The sequence below is a fragment of the Acomys minous genome (assembly GCF_964271855.1).
Source record: "Acomys minous genome assembly, chromosome: 9".
Taxonomy (NCBI): domain Eukaryota; kingdom Metazoa; phylum Chordata; class Mammalia; order Rodentia; family Muridae; genus Acomys; species Acomys minous.
In genome coordinates, this window is record NC_140490.1 from 96,598,849 (window position 1) to 96,616,567 (window position 17,719).

At 41.6% G+C, this 17,719-nt stretch overlaps 1 protein-coding gene across 2 annotated transcripts in view; it reads left to right on the forward strand.

Annotated features, from left to right (window-relative positions):
* Positions 1 to 17,719, forward strand: part of NTN4 (netrin 4) — a 114,749-nt gene that overhangs the window by 55,977 nt on the left and 41,053 nt on the right. For both annotated transcript variants that reach the window (XM_084797258.1, XM_084797259.1), the window contains exon 4: positions 16,594 to 16,720. In XM_084797258.1, the coding sequence (XP_084653384.1) occupies positions 16,594 to 16,720 (127 nt within the window). The remainder of the gene's footprint in view (positions 1 to 16,593; positions 16,721 to 17,719) is intronic.

Consider the following 17,719-nt stretch of genomic DNA (forward strand, 5'->3'; position numbering starts at 1 on the left):
CGTGGAAATTAAAGGAACCATGATGGGGATTATGCTTACACCGAGCAGAAAATGACACACATGGCTGTAGTGCAGCCGCGCTGTCACGCTGGTCTGTAATTGTATTTGATTGCCACAAGTAAGGAAAAGAGAACTCAGCTTGAGTCACACAGAGTAGCTGCCGACGTGGGATCGACTACATCCCAGCTTTGCCACCTGCTTTCAATACTGTGCAAAAATGAAGAGTTGCACCCTTTCCCAAGTCACTTGGGTTGTTAGAAGCAACACACAAAGGTGCAATCATTCTTCAGGTTGCCCCCAACCCTTCTGAGAGGGCCGTTGTTCGGCACTGCCATTACCTTTACATCATATACCTCAGTGTAGCGTAGTCAGCTACTTCCATACCCAACTGTCCCTGTTTGCTAAAGTATCTGCTTTCACAGCAGAAGGTTGGCCACTCCTACTATCTAATATAGGGTATGTAAAAAGTGTTCTGGATTAAGTCCACTGAGGGTGGTGCACGCATTTAATCCCACCACTCAGGAGGCAGAGGCAGGTGAATCTCTGAGTTCAAGGCCAGCCTGGTCTACACAGTTAGTTTTAGGACAGCCAGAGCTATGTAGTGAAACCCTGTCTCAAAACAAAAAAACAAAAACAAAGAAAAAGACCACCACCAACAACAAATCTGGATTGATATATGACTGAATTAATCAATGGCATTTGATAAAAAGAGATCCATTTAAGATAATAATGTTAATATTAACAATAATGGCTAATCTTGATGATATAGCATATGTATGTATGTGTATACACACACACACACACACACACACACACATACACACACACATATTTTTTCCTTTAGTCCTCTAGGAAATAAATAGGGCCAATATTTATGTCATCTTTATAAGTAGGAAGCTACAGTTTGTTACAAGAGGCCTTGTCTATGATTATTGAGAGGAAGAATTAAGAATTCTTTGTATCTAATTGTGAATTTTCTTTTCTTTTTTTTTTTATTAGAATTTTATTTTCTTTAAGTCACTTAATGGTAAGAAGAGAACCCATAGCCCCTAGCACAATAGTTCTCAACCTGTGGGTCGTGACCCCTTCAAGGGTCGCATATCAGATACGCTGCATATTGGAAATTTACCTTGTAATTCATAACAGTAGCAAAATTCTGGTTATGAAACTACAACAAAATGATTTTATGGCTGAGGTGTACCACAACATGAGGAACTGTATTAAAGGGTCGCAGCATCAGGAAGGTTGAGAACCACTGGCCTAGAGTTTCATATAGATTGCTTGCTGATTTCAGCTGATCGTTATTATTGTCTTATAAAAGCAATACATAAAGACCAAAATATATTTTAGGATCATCTCAAAGAAAATAAGTTCTCTCTGGCAGACATTGCAAACCTACATAACCATGCAGGTATTAATAATGACCCAGAGGCACACTTTAGCAGAGAATACTAAACTATCTTCAGTGTTTCTTTCTAATTGTTAGATTTCCTTACAATGATATAAAGGAAATACATATAGTTAACTTCTGATATTGGCATCATTTTCCTTCTCTCGTTTTTCTTTTGTTGTTTGAACAAAATAATAATCATTGTGACATTTCCATAAACCCATGTAATGCACTTAGGTCACGTGCCATTGTTTTTCTTAAACTATTTTTTAAAAAGGTTTATTTATTATTATGTATACAGTGCTCTGTCTGCATGTACACCTACAGGCCAGAAGAGGGCATCAGATCACATTACAGATGGTTGTGAGCCACCATGTGCTTACTGGGAATTAAACTCAGGACCTCTGGAAGAGCAGGTGGCTCTCTTAACCACTGAGCCATTTCTCCAGTCCCTTCTTAAACTATTTTTCAGGGTAGAGATGGAATGAAAATTCTTGTAACATTTTTAATGTGATTTTTCTTGGTTTACCAAAAAGCAAAACAAACAAAATAACAGAAGTTCATTTTTATTTTAACCTCTAATGGATTTTAATTATAAAACTCTATTCTAACTTTGACCTACATTTTCTCCCAATAAAGTGTGTGTGTGTGTGTGTGTGTGTGTGTGTGTGTGTGTGTGTGTGTGTGTGAACATCATGAAAGGGGGTATTCCACAAGAGGCCAGAAACAGACACTGGACTCTCTCAAGCTAGAGTTTCAGGCCTTTGTGAATTGTTTGGAGTGGGTGCTGGGAACCCAGTTCCAGTTTCCTGAAAAGAGCATCAAGCGCTCTAAAACTGCAGAGCTGTTTCTCCAGCCCCCATAAGTTATAGAACTTTTAAAGAAACAGAACAACTTATAGATATGAAGACTATATTGTCTTCAATCATTATCTAGCCCTCAATATAATATATAACAATGGTTTTGTTCTTAACTTACTAGATATTTTTAAAACTCTTTTCATATCCCTTAACAGTGTCCTACTATAGAAATTTGTATTTTTAATTAAGACAAATCTTTAAATGTTTTTTGTCTAGGCTTTGTACTATTTTTCCTATTAGAAAAGGAAGTTAGCCATGCACAGTGGTACATGCCTGTAATCCCAATACCTGGGGAGACAGAGGGAGGTAGATCTCTGTGAATTTGAGGGCAGCCTGGTCTACAAAGCAAGTCCAGGACAGCCAAGGCTACATAGAGAAACCCTACCTCCAAAAACAAAAAAAAAAAAGAAAAAAAAAAGAAAAAATTATAATTTTAAAGTTATACTTTTATCCTTTTTTATTAAGGAAAAATGGGCATAGTGTGTTCTTGTTTATACAAATTTATTCTAAACTCAAATCTAGATGACCATGCAATTTGGAACTCAGCATTAGTTCAACATCAGAAAAATCAAGATGCCAGAATAATAAACAAAAGGCAAGACCTATCTGATCTTGTCAGTAGATGTGGGGGAAAGCATTTGACAGCATCCTCTCCTAGACAGTGAAGAAAGGCGCTCAATGAGCTAGGGATGGGCAAGTCATCCTCGGCACAGTAAAGGTTGTCTACAAGGGACAGCAACATAAAGGTGAAAGCCAGTGCTGTCCCTCCACTCTCAGGAACAAGACAAGTATGCCTGCCCTCACTGCCTGTTTAGCTTTGTACTGGAAACTCCAGCCCAGGCAATTAGCACAAGATAAGAAATAAAAATAAAAGGTACCCAGATTGGTAGTTCTGGAACCCAAGGCCATCCTCAGTGGCATAAAGAGTTCCAGTTGCAGAAAGCCTGAGACCCTGTCTCAGAAAACAAATAAAACAAAGCAAAAAAAAAAAAAAAAAAAAAAAAAAAAAAAAAAAAAAGACTATTCAATAACAGAGAACAGTCTTTCCAAGAAATGATCAGTCAATCACAAAAAGATATTCGGACCCCCAGCACACATCGTAGGCAAAGGATAACTCAAAATGGACCAACAAACCTAGACACAGGGCTAACATTGTAAGCTCTTATAAGGAAAACAGGAGCTAACTGTGCCTTTGCATTGGGGAATGGACTGGGAGACGTGACACTCAAAAGCACAAGCAACAAAAGAAAAATAAGCGGGGCATGGTGCGTGGTGGCACACACCTTTAATCCCAGCGCTCGGGATGCCGAGGCTGCTGGGTTTCTGTGAGTTCGAGGCCAGCCTGGTCTACACATTGAGTTGCAGGACAGCCATAGACTACATAGAAACTGACTCAAACAAACAAACAAACAAACAACAGAAGAAAAGTAAATATACTTGACTTCATCAAAATAAAAATCTGCTGTGCTAAGGACACTATCAAGAAAGTGAAAACATGCTCTATATAGAATGGCAGAAAAAAATTTTCAAGTCATCTCTCCATACGGATCTACAATCCATATACTATGGTGTAAAGAATTCTCACAGCTCAACAGCATAAAACCAAGCTAGACTTTAGAGGGGCAGAAGAGTGTGAACAGACATTCCTATATGGAACGCACGCAAAGGGGAGGCACGCACATGGAGTCTCAGCATCTTTAGTCTTTTAGATGAGTGCAAGTCAAAACAACCACAACTGCGAGACATGGCTTCACATCCATCACACAGCTGTCACCAAAAGAATAAACCGTACCAAGTGCCAGCGAGGACCTGGGGGCTGCAGTGCTGAGGGGAAGCCGCACGGCACCGCGGCTGTGGAGAGCAGTTTGACGTTTCCTCACAGAGTCGAAGGCAGAGTTATTGTATGATTTAGAAAGTTCACTCGCCTATATGAGCTCAAACGAACTGAAAATATGCTAACATGAAAATCTTGAACATGAATATTCAGAGCAGCAGTATTCACGGTAGGAAAAGAGCTGCTGTAGCCCAGTGTCCCTCAGTTGATGAACGCATAAACAAAATACAGCATATCCGTGCAGTGGAGTATTATCTAGCCACACTAAGGAACGAAGGCCCAAGACATGCTTCAACATGGCTAGCTCCCGTAAGCATTGCAGTAAGCAAAAGAAGCTGAACACACAAGCCCGTGTTATATATTTAAGAAATTTTTATATTAAATGTACAAAGTAAGACATCCATAAAGGCAAAATAAATTGGCAGTTGCCAACTGCTAAGACTCAGGAAACTGAGGACATGCTCACTTCCATCACATGCTTTTTAGAGCGTTGAAAAGCTCCACCACCCTCGAATTAGCGCTTAGGCAACATGTTGACTACACAGGAAACTACTATGCTTTACCCTAAAAAGGTGAAAATGACAAATTTCTTGGGAACATTACCTCAAAAAGAGAACAGGGCTATTACAAAAGTCACCCCAAAACAACCCCCCCCCCAAAAAAAGGCAAATGTGGATGTTCATAGAAGAACTTTGTAGACCGGGAGTGTTTCTTTTCTAGTCTCGGGCTTGAAACTGGCTGTTTTAAAAAGTAGTATCTCTGTAGAAAGCTGGTCCTTTTGATGCCTGTGGCTGCTGTTTCTGATCACATTCAGAGGACCACCAATTTCTTAAAGGCTCCGTCTGTCAGAGCTGCCAAGCAAATGCAACTTTTAACTAAGCACGTTGCTTCTACCTTAATCTTAAAAAAAAAAAAAATAACAATGCAGGTTTCATTTTTTTTTTAAAAAAAAAAACAGAACTCACGTGGAAACAGGCAGTTTTCTAGTATGAGAAGAAACCTGTGCATAAAGTAACTCAACCACAGAAACAACGCAAGAAACTCTGCCCTAGCAACTAGCTTCCTGTGCTACAATCCGAGGCTCATTTATCTTAAACAAGTCGACTTTTGTAGTGCGCTCTGCACTGTATAGAACAGTGAGTGACAGTCAGACAGAGCTGTCAGGAAAGAAGGAAAACAGTGAGAAATACGAACTAGAATGAATCGGGAAGGGGGGGGGAAGGGCTGTAAGAGAATGCGAAGTGGCCTGTAGCAAAGAATTTCCCTTTAAAATAAGTAGAAGCCACGTGAGCACATTGAACAAGTGTCATCGAGGTGAAAAGTACTCACTAAACCGCCATGCTCCCATAGAATTTACCTGCTCCTACCTCCCACACCCCCGCCCCTCCCTCCCCCCCCCCCGCCCGACTCATTATAAAAACTCATCTAAATCTTAAAAGACGCTGAGCAAGGCCCTACAGAACCTTCGTTCGGTCTCACGTCAAACCGCGCTTCACACAGAAGCCGCTTACAAAGTGAGTTGTATTCATTGCTGCTTTCCCGTTTCTCTGGGTTCTCGCTGCATCAGGAGGTTGAGCAGCAGACGGGATGATGCGCGTTGTTGGTTCCGCTGTAGCCATTCCCTCTTGAGGTTGTGAAAATTAAATGGGTATTAAGAAACTGAAATGGAGACCTTCCTTTTCTTTCCTCAAAGAGATTACACCATAAGCAGTTATTTTAAGTGTTTGTGGGAAGGATTTTATTTTATTTTTTTAAAGTCCCCTTGATGACATCTTTGTTCGGAAATGGAACTCCTCGTATTTGGGGGCCTCTTGGAGAGTCTGTCTTGTGCGCTGTCACAGATTTGCTGTGAAGAGTGTAAACAGGTAAATGTGATGTCAAATGACAACACCTAACAGATCTATGCGTACAGAGGGAGTTGCTTAGCCGCTGGCAGCTGTCCCCAGAACTAAGTGAGCCTGGTGGCGAGGCAAGAGTTCAGCTTGAAAGCATGTATAATTAACTGTCTATAGGGGCTTTCTTATACAGCATTCTAGGAAATCTCAGTAAAAATACAGCCATATCTATCTACTTTTAAAAAAAAACCATGTTCTTTAAATTTCCAGTTGAAGAAGCTGAGGCTGTTCGGGGTGGTTCTCAACCTGTGGGTCACAACCCCTTTGGCAAGCCTCTGTCTCCAGAAATATTTATATTATGATTCATAACAGTGGCAAAATTACAGTCATAAAGTAGCAATGAAAATAATTTCATGGTTGGGGGGGTCACCATAACATGAGGAACTGTATTAAAGGGTCGCAGCGTTAGGAGGGTTGAGAACCCCTTCATACCCTAAAGCAGTGACGCTTGAGATACACTAAATAAGTGTCGTTAGAGGTGCAGACCCTGACTCTACTGCCATTGCCTGCATGCAGATGGTGTGGACACACTTGCCCAATTCACTTGTGTGACTTAGGCAAACGGCTTCCGTGCAGACAGAGTAATTTTTTTAAGGTAGTACTCAGAAATGAGTTTTTAAATCCATTGGAGGCAAAAATACAAACAATAAACAGTTCTCTGCAATGAAGGAGGTAATGGGGGCCACCCTCCTAAATCAGTAGTAATATGGTCTTATCCAAAGACCCCCTTCACAAGCCTTCCGGAGATGGCCGCTTGTAGTTCAGTGGCATTATTTGCATTTTTACAGCAAGAAGGAAAATCAAGTGCCCTGATGATACTAAAACGAGGACGCTATCAGAACTACTTTTGTGTATAAGACACCAAAAACTCATTTATCTTTATAGAACATGATGAAATTCTGCCTTTACAAGTAATTCTTAAGGTTTTTTTTCTTCTCTCTCTCTCTTTTTTTTTTTTTTAGACTGGGCCTATACTATATGAAGCCTTGGCAGGCCTAGTACTTTCTGCACAGCCCAAACTGACCTAGAACCTGTGGTCCCCCTACCTCAGCCTTCCAGAATATTGGAGTTTAGATTGTACACAACATGCTTAGCCATTTTACCATTCTTATTCTTTAGAGATAGAAGCTTGCAACGTGGACCAGACTGTTCTTGAATAGTTTTATCCAGTCAGTCCTCCTGCCTCAGCCTCCCAAGTAGCTGAGACTACAGGAGCAAGTCACCGTGTCTGGCTTCAAGTATCCTTGAAAGAAAAAAAAAAGGAAGGAAAGAAAGAAGGGAGAGGAAGGGAGGGAAAGAAACAGAGACAGACAGACAGACAGACAGACAGACAGACAGCCTGAGACTGGCACATAGCTCAGCTGGTCTAGCACTATCATGGCAGTGCCCAGACCCTGTCTTCATAAAATAGAAATATGTCAGAAGCAGTAAGACATTATAACAACTCAAGTGAAAATTTAAGAAAGCAAAACATATTTAGGCAAACGCAGAATGCTGAAGTAAGCCAGGCACGTGGAAGGCTGAGAGTCTACGAGCAGGGGAGTTGCTCTGAGTTAGAGGCAAGCCTGGGCTGTATAGTAAGCCACAATCAGCACTTGCATTCCTTCAACACAACTTGTTTTCTGACACGCCTCATTTGTGCATCTATGGATAAGAAACATTTGAATTACTGCTTTTCTACAAATTACAGAGATTAAAACAGCCCAGCGATAATAAAAATCGGAGTCAACCTGGAAGAAGGCGCCTCACTAGGTAGGATACTTAGCAAGTAGGGTGCCCCTCCCCCACCTCAGTTTTTCCTCACAACATTTTTCCAGCAGAAGAAACTGGCTAATTAGATGGAGAATGAGGCAAAGAAAGGTCCTTCAAGGAGTGAGGTTTCCCAAGTGAAGGCTGTTTGGGATCCTGGCCTCAGAAAGGAGAGGCTTGCTTTTACTTAGAAAGTTAATTCATTTCTTTACAAAGCAGAAAAGCATCTTACTTACAGTTATGTAAGAGCCTAACATTTAAACTGCCCTGTTCACTTTCCCCCCAAAACAAAACAAAGCCACAGTATTGAGCCAATACTGTATTCTTAAAACAGTGAGAAAAACTAAGTCCTTTCTTTTTTGGCCTTAAAAAAAAAAAAACTGAATGTGTTTGGGCCGGAGAGAGAACTCAGCTGTTGCGAGCAGGTTGCGTTCCCAGCACCCGCATGTTGGCTCCTAACCATTTGCAACTCCAGGCCCCGGGGCTCAACATATTCCTATGGCCTCAGAGGGCACTGCATACGTATGGTGCACAGACATACATGCAGATAAAGCACTCATATACATATAAATAAAGAATCATATCGATAAATAAATATTTTTTTTTCTTTTTCTTCAAGACAGGGTTTCTCTGCGTAGCCCTGGCTGTCCTAGAACTCACTCTGTAGGCAAGTACTGTGGTTAAAGGCATACAGAACCAGTGTTTTTAAGTGCACAGACAGAAAGGTTTTCTGTGAAACCACTGAGTTTCCTAAGCTCTTCTCTACCACTGCTTGCTGGGACACTTACCTTGCAGCAGGTTTGGGAAACTTTAGCCCATCTTCCTGAATTCCCTTACCTTCAAAGCTGCCTGGTTGGTTTCACCACAAATTCAAGCCAGCTCTGTCCTGAAGCACTCTGTTCATTAAAACAAAACAAAACAACAAGAAAACCAAAATGTGTGTGTGTGTGTGTGTGTGTGTGTGTGTGTATGTTGATGTGTGCACATATACATACCTACACACAGGCACGTACATGCCCCAGCACAAATGTGGTGGTCAGAGGACAACTTGAAGTTGGTTCTCTCATCCCAACATGTGGGTTTCAGGGATCAGAATCAGGTCATAGGCTCAGCGGGCTGCATCCCTACCCACTGAGCCATCTCACCAACCCCCGAAAGCTCTTGAAAGGCAAACTGGCTTGGGACACACCAACATCATTTAGGGATCATTCTGAACAGGCTTGAGTGAAGTGGGTCCCTCCAAATCTACACTCTAAGTCTCACAGACAGACTTGTTCAGGCTTTAGGTTTGGAACTCTGAAATCAGACTACTAGAATTCGAGTCATTCCACCACTTTTTTTTTTTTTGAGGTCTTGACATTTGGATAAATTATTTAATCCCTCCAGGCCTTGATTTAATCAGTTCTGAAACTGGGCGATGCCCATTCTCCCTGCCTTCTAATAAGGTTTTTGTGTGTGTGCGCGTGTGTGAAGCGAGTTAATTAATATTTATACGGCGCCTAGAACAACACACAGAGTGTTGTAAAACGCTGTGCAATATAATCACTCCTATTGTTGTAATTATACATCGTCATCCCACGCCAGATCCACGTTACAGTAGGTCTCTCAGAGACACTCGGTTATGAGCCGATGGAGCCTTTCCAGAAAGCACCTGGATCATGTCAAATTCGCTAAAATATCTGTAGGGATCTCGTGTCCGCTCCACACTAGCTACTCTAGTCTTCTCGGCAGTTTTAAATAAATGGCCAAGGTCCCCAGTGTGATGCTAAATATATATCGACTGAAAGAAAAAATAGCTCATATTTACTGATAACCCGTTATGCTCTAGTTACTGGAAGTTCAAAGAAACCGAAGCCACTGTTCCCTGCAAGAAGGTAAAATCTAGTGGAGAGAGATGAGTGTTTCGTTCTCACACAGAGTGCAAAAAGCTCAGCATTTCCTTCTGAAATTTGCATTGGCTCCATTCATACGTTTTCCCAAGTGTCAATCAAAGGACTGGTCTTGGCAAATTAGTAAAGTAGGCAAAGCCTGCTTTGGGCCACCTCCCCTCTCTGCCTAAGGCGTTCCTTTCCGTTCCTCCAGGGGGTCCAGCCTTCTTCCACGCAGCTCTGTCTCCAGCTGTAGGACTGAGAACAGATATTTATAATCTCTGCTGACAGGGTTGTCAGTATTTACGTTGTACGTATTTAGGGTATATTTTTGTCCAGCACTCCGGAACCCGACAGATCACTAGGGCTGGAAGGATCTCTACGAGAAACATTTCAGGGTTCAGACGAGATGGAGACAACAGTCTTAAGTACGAACCAATTTTCTCTCTGTACTTGACATCTTGTTTTCCTCCTCACCTACCCGCACAGCCTGTGCCTTCTGATCCAGGCTGTTTTCTCTAGTGTTCTAGTACAGAGCAAAGGAGAAACCATGCAGCCGCTTGTTAAGGCTCGGGATCCCCTCAGCCTATTTTGTCCACTCTGACAGACCCATTTTTAATCCCCTTTTCCACCAAACTCATCACAAGGCTCTACCTCTGCCGTAGAACTCTTGCTTCTGTTAAATTAAACGATGCAGGCCTTTAATGGGAAAGGGCAGTTAGGGTTTTTGTTTTTTGTTTTTTGTTTTTTACCAAAGATACGTTTTCCTTGTGTGCCTTCTGTTCACAGGTTGTAGCGTAGCAGTGTTGTGCGTGTGTCTGTCCCATGTAAGAAGAGCAGGTTCCAACAGGCTGGCCTGATGGTAGGACTTATCTCTTTCCATGCATAAGAAGTTCAATCTTTTAGAAGCTAATCCTTTTTTTCTAAGAGGAATATACTATCTCCTCAGAAATTAATCGGGTTTTGTTTTGTTTTACCCCATTGGTTCCTCAGAGACCACACAGCATCTTTCCACTCTCTAGGTAATTTGTTAGAGCTGAGTAGAGGCCCACTAGGCAGCCAGATTCTTCTTGACTCATAGAATCTTCTTCTCACAAACGCTTTTTAAAGCTTTAATGAAGGTATGAAACAATATTCATTTTCTACTGAAATTCAAGGTTTCATGGTAATGAAGATAAAATCGTGCATGTCTAAATAATTATGGACAAGAAAATTACTCCATAGTTGAAATTCAACAACTTCTTAATATGGAGCTATAAAACACATTTCTGGTTAATTTACACTGCTTTTTTTTCCCCCTGTAGGATCTGAACAAAAGACTCAAACAGTGGCTGTGCTTTCTTTCTCAGAAATAGTAGGAAGCCAAATTTGTCAGACATTTCCCCAAGGAGCTTAGTACGAATCGCTCGAAACATTAGCCCTCCTCTTGGTATGATAAAATCCCATGGGTCCATCACCACTAGATAACGAAGTGCATGGTTATTGGGGAGAAATAATTAGAGCAAGCCTTACTCTAAGATGGCTTTAGCTGTCCCCGAGCCATGGGAAAGAGGAAGATAAAGAAAACAAGGACAGAGAAATAACAGCGAACAGGACTTACTGTAAGTCCTAGCCAACAGACAAAGGAAGCTCCATCTTCAGACAGTGCGACTGTTTGTCTATTTCCTTATCTGTGCTCCGTAAGGAATACGCTCATGGCTCTTCTGCATTTCCTGTCAAAAGAACCTGACATTGCAGAGTGGGCAACAGAACCCTCTGGTAGGTCAGCAAGGATGGAGGATTGTAAGTAGCTGTCTACAGAGCTCACCCAGAGTGCAAAGAAACAGGCCTTGCTATCACAGTACTATATCTCAACGGACCCTAAAGGGGGTCCTTAGACAACCTTGAAAAATCTTCCACTTACTACTTAAATAGTCTATAGCATCTTGCAGCTGGAGAGATGGCTTAGTGGTTAAAAGCATGCATTGCTCTTGCAGAGGACTCAAATTTAGTTTAGGGTTTCATGACTGCCTGAAACTCCAGTGCCAGGGGCTCTCCTGGAGTCTGCAGGTAGCAGCACTCAGGTGTACATACCCATGCATAGACACAGATATATATGTAAAATTAACCTTTGAAAAAAGTCTACATACAAATAAGTGGTTGTTGACTCACAAGTGTGTGATACTATCTGTGACCAGATTCCTACCACCTCATGCCGTGACCAGTGTCCTCAATCACATGATAGATGACTACTGATGGGCAAAATGAATCAATAACAAGAAAAAAGAAACTTTGCCAACCTAGGCCTGTCTTCTGGCAATGGATCTGAAAGACAGTCTGACACGTGCAGCTTCAAATTTAAAGAGATATTTTCCTTTTCTTTGTCTATCTGTTTTTTTGAGGCGGTGGTTTAGGGTTTTTGTTGTTGTTGTTTGTTTGTTTGTTTGTTTGTTTTGAGGGGGATGAGACAGGGTTTCTTTGTATAGTAGCCTTGGCCGTCCTGGTACTCTTTTTTTGTAGACCAGGCTGGATTTGAACTTACAAAGATCCACCTGCCTCTGCCTCCTGAATGCTGGGATTAAAGCCGTGCACTACCTCTATCCGGCCACCTATCTGATTTTAATATACAGTTATTGTAACAAAACTGCACAGCTCATAATGAACACACTGGTCTAACAATTCCTTGAGTGACTTGTTTCAAGTTTGCACAAGTACCATCCTGTGAGGAAAGTGTGAAGAAATGAATAGAATCCAGGTTAATATTAGTGGTAAACAGACTTGTGTGTAAATCAATCCCAGGAGACAGAGACAGGAAGATCTCTGAGTTCTAGGCCAGCATGGTCTACAGAGAGAGTTCCAGGACAACCATGGCTACACAGAGCAACACTGTCTTAAAAAGAAAAGAAAGGAGGAGGGGGGAACTTTAGACAATGAGAGAGAAAAGTATTCTTATCATTAGCAGAGGAGTTTCTAAAAAACCCCTGCAATATTCAGATGCCTCCTGGGTAGTTAGAAGTTGTAGTTTTGGGTCAAGATCCATCCCTTATCTTCCAATTAGACAGTGAGACCTCACTGTTGGATGAAATCTTCAGCACACAACTCCATTTTCCACTCTGCCTAGCTCGTGTTTATGTACCAGATAGGAGTTATGTTTAACTTATTGCTAAAGTTCCCTTTTTCTGTTTGTTCTCCAAGGAAGACCTAGTTTTACTTGCACATTTTTCACGAGCATCAAATAGTGGGTGATCTTTCAAGCTTGAACAGAAATAGTCGTATTGCTGAGGGAGGATTTCTTCTTTCAAACTGCCTGGGTAATGATTTACAGTTATTTTTGGTAATTCTCAAAATGACAGCGCCTTGAATTTTCCTATGTGCGGAAAAAAATTTGCTGGTCTAGCATCTTCAGACCCTGGGAGGTCCATCTTAATCCTGGGCAGATGGGAACAAAGGAATGTTCCAGATGAAACAGACCTGTCAATATCATCCTGTGATAGATGTGAAGGTTTGATGAGGTTACTCCCAAATGTTTGTGACCCCGCTGAGGCCTAGAATTTGTGGGACCTCTGAGTTGGGTGAAATTATATATAGGCGTTGGACATTCCAAGACTAAACTGGATAAGCTGAACTCTTGGCAATAGTTGAGTTCCTTTAAAGAAAATCAACAGTGCCATTGGATATTGTCCTCATATACCCTTGATAAATGGATGCTAAAGGGGCTGGAGAGATGGTACAGTGGTTAAGAGGACTGGTTGCTCTTCCAGAAGTCCTGAGTTCAATTCCTAGCAGCCACACAGTGGCTCACAACCATCTGTAATGGAATCTAATTCCCTCTTCTGGTGTGTATAGAAACAGAGCACTTATGTACATAGAATAAATAAATAAATCTTTAAAAATGGATGCTAAAAGTTTGAAAAGACACAAACAAGGAATAAAAATATTTACCTTTAAAAATTACAAATGTTATCAGAAAATGAAGGTGTCATCCCTGGCTAGTGGGAGACATAAGCTAGGCGCAGGGGTAAAGACACAATAAAAGAGGAAAGAAAAGAAAAGAAAAGGCATGTTATCAGGCAAGAAGGAAGAAAATAGAAAACAGCTTTCTTTAACATGAAGAAAAGGATGTATAGTTAATACACTTCTCAGTTATTTCCAGACTTTAAAATCTTTAACGTGTCTACATTATTCTGCAAGATAAATCCTAGATTCTTTGAGCCAATGTTTGGTGGATGTTGTGAGATGCGAGACCAAGCCTCTGGCTCTGATGCATACTCTGGGTTATTTATTGACTGTCTTTTGACCTTCCCTTTGTAATTCTCATCACCTTACCTTCCAGCCATGATGAAAATCCTGTGTAGCCATAAACACCATAGATTTGTTCACAAGTTTCCCCTACACCTTGGTTTTTCTTTGTTTCCATGTTCTGCGAGATTTTCTTCCTTCTCCTCCTCCTCCCCTTCCCCTTCTCCTCCCCACCCCCTTCCATTTAGCCCATCCATCAAGGCCAGATCAAGCCCCAGGCCTTTTGTAAAGCCCTCCACAACTATCAAACCTATGATCAATCCTAAATCTTTTGAACTCCAACATCTTTTCCCTTCTTTTGCATTTATTTATTATCTTGCTTACTGTTGCATTCTCCTGCATAAATCCTTTGTTCCAATTGTACCATATCCTGTTCTCTATAATTTTGTTTTTTGTTTTTCAAGACAGGGTCTCTCTGTGTTAGCCTTGGCTGTCCTGGACTCGCTTTGTAGACCAGGCTGGCCTCGAACTCACAGCGATCCGCCTACCTCTGCCTCCCGAGTGCTGGGATTAAAGGCGCGCGCCACCACTCCCAGCTTATAAAAATATTTTTATTTTTAATTGCGCGTGTATGTATATGTGTGTACATGCACATGCCTGTATACACCCACGAGGGCAGGTGCCTGCAAAGGCCAGAGGTATTGGAGTCCCCTGGAGCTGGAGTTACAGGCAACTGTCAACTCCCTGGTGTGGTTGCTGGGAATTGAACTTGGGTCCTTTTGAAGATTAGTATAAACTCTTAACCACATGCCATTTCCCTAACCACCCAAATCCTTTTTTTTTTTTTTAATATATGTGGGTGTTTTGACTGAGCCATCTCTCCAGCAACCACCAACTCCTTGTCCTTTCTTTTTTCCCATTTATTTATTTAGTTACTTATTTATTTATTTATCTAATCATTTTACAACCTGATCCCAGCCCTTCCCTCTTCTTCTCCCACTCTCACCCTCATGCCCCCTTGGACCCCCATTCCTCCCTCTCCCTCTCGTCAGAGAAGGGAGGCCTCCAAGGGATACCAACCCACCCTGGCACCTCAAGTTGAAGCGGGACTAAGCACATCCTCTCCAATGAGGCCAGGGAAGACAGTCCAGCTAGGGGAAAGGGATCCAAAGGCAGGCAACAGAGATAGAGACATACTGACCAAGATGCACATCTGTTACATACGTGCAGAGGGTCTAGGTCCAGCCTGTGCATGCTCTTTGGTTGGTGGCTTAGGCTCTGTGAGGCCCCAGGATCCACGTTAGTTTACTCTATAGGTCTTCTTGTGGTGTCCTTGACCCCTCAAGATCCCTCAATCTTTCCTCCCACTCTTCCGCAAGCCTCCCTGAGCTCAGCCTGTTGTTTGGCTGTGGGTCTCTGCATCTGTCTCCATCCTCATCCTTTCTTAAAGAAAGGCTGTGGCAAGAGAAATGGTTCTTCAGTTAAAAGTGGTTTGGGTTTTTTCCAGAGGACCCTTGTTCAGTTCCCAGCACCCACGTCAGGAATCTCAACATATGGCTTGTAACTTCAGCTGTAGGAGTCCAACTCCCTCTTCTGGGAGCCTCTGAACACACGTGATATACATTCACATATACACATAAGTAAAAATAAATAGACAAAAATGCAGCACTCTCTGTTCCAAACTCAGTGTAGCACAGTGATTGTCTCTTCTAGGACATAAATAAATATTTATTGACTGATTGGCATGATTTATTACCTTTATGCTGAGTTACTTCCAATACTGGGATTCAGACATATGAACTCCATTCAGAGTTGCATCACAAGGTTTTGTATCTATGGTCACGGTATCAGTAACCATTTTGGTACTGGACTCCATGGTAAGTCTTCCTAGGTGGTACTTGATGATACAAAGTATCTTTTAATGCTATCAGTGAGATAAAGCCAAAAATATTTCCTTAAGAATTTTAGTAAACACTCTTTTTAAGTAACTGTCGAGAATTCAGGTGTGGGGTCAAAAGAGAAGTCTAGTAATTAGGGCAAAATCTGAGCGATATATTTTGGCCCCTCAATTACCTTTACTTCTAGGAAATACACTTAAGAGAAATAAAGAGTTATATAAATACTTAGCTACAGATATATTCATTGTAGCACTGGATATATCCATAGTTTAAACCTTTGTAATAAAAACTAGGCAATTGTGCAAATAAACTATATATCACACAAAAGACTGTGTTATTTACAAGAATATTAAAGGAAGCACACAGATTTTTTTTGATAGGGTGCTGGGGATTGAACCCAAGGGTCTTACACATGCTAGGTACATATGGTACCACTAAGCTACATAGTCCTAATATATTATGTAGAAAAAGTCTTTAATTGTATTTTAAGGTATTAGAAATATATATGTTAAAATGTTGATATTAATATTTTTAAAGAGTACAAATTTCTAAATTTCCTATGGTAAAGAGGCATTATTTTATGCTAGGAATTTTTTTTTTTAGTTAAGGATATTAAAATTGGCTTAGATACTTAGCCAATACCAAAGAATTTCTCATTAGGGTTATAACTTCTATAGTCAAGGAAAAGCATTGTTTCACCTTTGGAATTAACCACAAGACAGACTAAAAGGATTTTCCCTCATACTAGCTAACTTCTTCTTTAAAAAAAAAAAAGTGAATTAGTGCCTTACAGCTAAACGGGTTCGAAGAGATTGAAGGGCGCCGTTTTCCCTTAGCACCATCGCCCACGCTCACGCCGAGTCCTTTAATGCTGTCTGCAGGTCCACGGGAAATGCATGTGTAAGCACAACACAGCGGGCAGCCACTGCCAGCACTGCGCACCACTGTACAATGACCGGCCCTGGGAGGCAGCAGACGGCAGAACAGGGGCTCCAAATGAATGCAGAAGTAAGTAACAACCCCCCGCGACTCAAAAGCCTTCTTTGTAGAATGTGCTTATCTATGGATTCCTTGTTATCTCTTGAAACACAATATGAAGCGGTGGGTGACCGAAGCAACACACAAACACAGCCCATATCGCTGCCCAGCATGACTCCAACCCTTGGAAACAGTTTGCAGAGCTGCCAATAGGCCTGAGTGGCCCAGAATGTGTGCTGTCTACTTGCTTGGATGCTTTGTGACACCTCGGTGCTCCCCTTGAGAACTGGACATGATACAAACATGAATAGACACGAGAGTGAGTAAGGATTGCTGTGTATAGCTGCTTTCCTTGCTGCGACACTGAATGGAGAATCGTGATCCCACGTCTTCAGGGTCCTATTGCATCCTTGCGCCCCACATGAAATGACGATGCTTTCCTCAGACTCAGGGAGCAGACATGAAATAAAGCCAGGAAGACAAAAGCGGGATTGCTTTCCTAGGACTAATTTGGGGTTTACGTTGGGAAATTAGATAAGGGAGGACAGGATGTAGGAAAACAAACCACTTTTCTATTTGCAGTTTAAAACATTCAGAGGCTGGTCCAGCAGTAGCGGGTCGTCATCCAAGGGATCAGCTGTCCTGAGAAGCAGACATGTTCAGAGAAATGTTGACAATCCGAGGCCTGTTGATGAGGATTTTACAGTCTTGTGACTGCTCGTGTTTACATCACGTCGGGGTCTCAAGGAGAGCATTTAGGTCCCACAAAGTGGGCAAGCAAATAGCACACTTCGTCCTATTGGCAGCTCTGCAAACTGTCTGTACCATGAGTAAAGTTATGAGAAATCTCTTCCCCAAACACAGTCTGCAATCAGAACAGATTTGTTTCTAAGAAACATAAAGGATTTCCTCTAAGCATAAATATCAAATTGCCTTATGCCTTTTAAAGATATGAGTCTGGGGAAAAATAGCAGAACACACGGAGGAAACAATGAAAGAAATAGCACAAGCAGTTTCAGATACAGTTGA